The sequence below is a fragment of the Anastrepha ludens genome, chromosome 3, assembly GCF_028408465.1.
Source record: "Anastrepha ludens isolate Willacy chromosome 3, idAnaLude1.1, whole genome shotgun sequence".
Taxonomy (NCBI): Eukaryota; Metazoa; Arthropoda; class Insecta; order Diptera; family Tephritidae; genus Anastrepha; species Anastrepha ludens.
The window spans coordinates 45423872-45426448 of record NC_071499.1 but is presented as its reverse complement, the minus strand read 5'-3'; the positions used below and the strand labels follow the sequence as shown (position 1 = coordinate 45426448).

At 39.2% G+C, this 2577-nt stretch overlaps 1 protein-coding gene across 1 annotated transcript; it reads left to right on the top strand.

Moving 5' to 3' along the window:
* The first annotated feature begins 315 nt into the window (after positions 1-315).
* LOC128857859 (vitellogenin-1-like) lies at positions 316-1947 on the top strand. Its single transcript, XM_054093649.1, has 3 exons — positions 316-633; positions 722-990; positions 1116-1947. Exons 1-3 carry the CDS (start codon positions 384-386, stop codon positions 1785-1787), a joined length of 1191 nt encoding a protein of 396 aa, XP_053949624.1. The 5' UTR covers positions 316-383; the 3' UTR covers positions 1788-1947.
* Positions 1948-2577: the final 630 nt, after the last annotated feature.

Genomic DNA, 2577 nt, shown 5'->3' with positions numbered 1-2577 from the left:
AAAACTTCACGCTTCATGCATTAAGTACGGCGTACTTATTAGACGCCCCTCGTTTAAGTAGCTTTTGCATCTCATTATAAAAATAGATAAGCCAGTTGGTTTGAAATGCTCCAGTATTATTCCATTTTTATTGCAATATACATACCTACACACATACATACATGCACGTGTTATTATTGGATTCCTTTGACACTCCCGCATCATATTCAGAGAACAACAATATCGGTGAAATTTATGTGGTTTTGCTTATCGGCAAATACATATTTACGTATTATATGTTTCTGTATTTTGCTATATAAATCGTTGGCCCTAGCAAATGCCGTATTCATAATCGCTTTTACGCACTCGAACTTCACTTAAAACTTCTAAAATATTTTTGTGCAATGAGAATCTTTCAGTTTCTATTGAGTGTCGCTGCAATATCTGCCTGCTATGCGGACGAAATACCTATTGATGGCTCCCACGGTATAGACATATCATTTCACGATCTCCTCCAATCGGCTGGTGATATCGCAACTGGACTTGTTGAATCATTAGGCAACCAGTTAACGCCAAGTTATTTTTTCAAATTTGTTGGTAATCTGGTGCTTGGATTTCCTGTTCAATTCGGCGCTCAAATAGTAAACTCTATATGTGAGTGAATTGATGGATTTATTTATTAAAAAGGAAACCATTAAAAAAATAAAAAATATTAACTAAATGCCTTATTCCATCCCTGCAGGTGCGACAGTTTTAACGGAAGATGCTGTTCAACCCAATCCCGCCGACGTACCAGACGTTGAGGACATCTCAATTCAATTTCGCACAGCTTGTGACATAAAGGAGTACGCGTTGACGCAACTAGCAACAATAGTGGATGACCCGGACTTCGATTCAAGCAAACGAGTGGTTATTGCCTCTTCTGGCTGGCTCACCAATGCCAACAAGTCTGATGATGTGCTTGAAGGCCTGGGAAAGGCTTACAACTGTCGCGGTGATACGAATTTCCTGGTAGTGTAAAATACAAAAAAAAAAGAAAAAAATGTATAACAAACGTTCATTTGTTTGCTTACTCTCTCTCTTTCTCTCTCTCTCATTTACATGCATACACATAACTCCACAATCGGCGTTCATAGGGCATCGATGTTGGTCGTTACATAGAAACCCTTTACACTTGGTCATCACTAAATACCAGACGAATAGGAGAACTGCTCGCAATTGCTTTGGTTGATTTAACCGAATATGTGCCGCTTGAAAACATCCATTTAATGGGTCACAGCTTGGGCGCACAAATCATGTCCGAAGCAGCCAGATATTATAAGCGCTTAACTGGCAAAGGTATACCTCGCGTTACTGGATTTGATCCCGCCGGACCGTGTTTCAATTATGGTCAAAAACTCACCACACTTGCGGCAAGTGATGCCGATTATGTCGACATCATTCACAGCAATCCAGGTATAGCTGGCCAAATATCTCCTACAGGTGATGCGGATTTCTTTGTCGGCGGCCGCTTTCCCATACAAAATGGTTGCTTCGAAGCGGTTTGTTCGCATCAACGCTCTTGGCAGTACTATGTCGAGTCCGTGTATCCGGGTAATGAATACGATTTTCCTGCTAAACGTTGCGATTCGCTGCTACATTTGGAGCAAGGACGTTGTGTGGGCGCCTCGTACCCAATGGGCTATGCAATACCAAAAAATTTGCAGGGCGTATTTATTTTGCAGGTAAATCCACAAGAACCATATGGCAAGAATGCTTCTTCCAGTTTTACAAGTACCCAATCGAAGTGTGGTGCTTGTAAGAATTAAATTTCTTTTTGGAATTATCTAAAGCTACAAATGCGAAATTTGCCGAGAGATAAATTTATATGGTTTTTATAGTAGAATGAACTATATTTTGTAGAAAAAAATTTCTCAAAATTAAATGAGAAACAAATAAATCGCTAAAATTTGTCAATAAGTCCTAGTACGGCAGCTGTTTAACTCGGTATATAAATTCGTATGCATATACATACATATTTTTATTGTAAGTGCTGAAGAAAAAACCATATCTCACATCAATGTCTTTAATTTTTTAAATTAAACATTGGCTAATAAGTTTAAATTGGTGACCAACATAATTCTTATTCCTGAGTGGCGCGTTAATAAAATCCGCTTGGCGAGTAATTAGGATTCAACTGCGAAATCGGGTGACTTACGCTAGCTTCGGTAAGAAGTATGATGTTTTGATCCCAAATAGAGATCAATGGTTTAGTCCAGAGTACCTATTAGCGGGATTTCAGCAGAGATGGATGCAAAACCAGTAATGGTAACGGATCTGGATGGTACTTGGACGAATATACTAATTACGCCCAAAGAGTGATCAGATTGAGGGTACTTTTTCCAATAGGGTTTTTTGGACAGATCACGTATGACAACTGTGAAACTAAATACATTTTTTTAGTGGTCATTGACATTTCATTATGGAAATACTTATAGTACGCCCCAGTCGCGTTTACAAATCGTGCAACTGTATTACAAAAATCGACGCTCTGTGAAAATTGTTCATCGCGCGCTCAGGCCAATTCATGGTTTTCAGCGATGACACCCATTTTGTCGC

Bases quoted from the DNA above. Each gene is read 5' to 3' on its own strand.
- LOC128857859 (XM_054093649.1), top strand. From the start codon at position 384: ATGAGAATCTTTCAGTTTCTATTGAGTGTCGCTGCAATATCTGCCTGC. The intron at 634-721 runs GTGAGTGAATTG...CCATCCCTGCAG, and splicing joins TCAAATAGTAAACTCTATAT to GTGCGACAGTTTTAACGGAA. The intron at 991-1,115 runs GTAGTGTAAAAT...CGGCGTTCATAG, and splicing joins GCGGTGATACGAATTTCCTG to GGCATCGATGTTGGTCGTTA.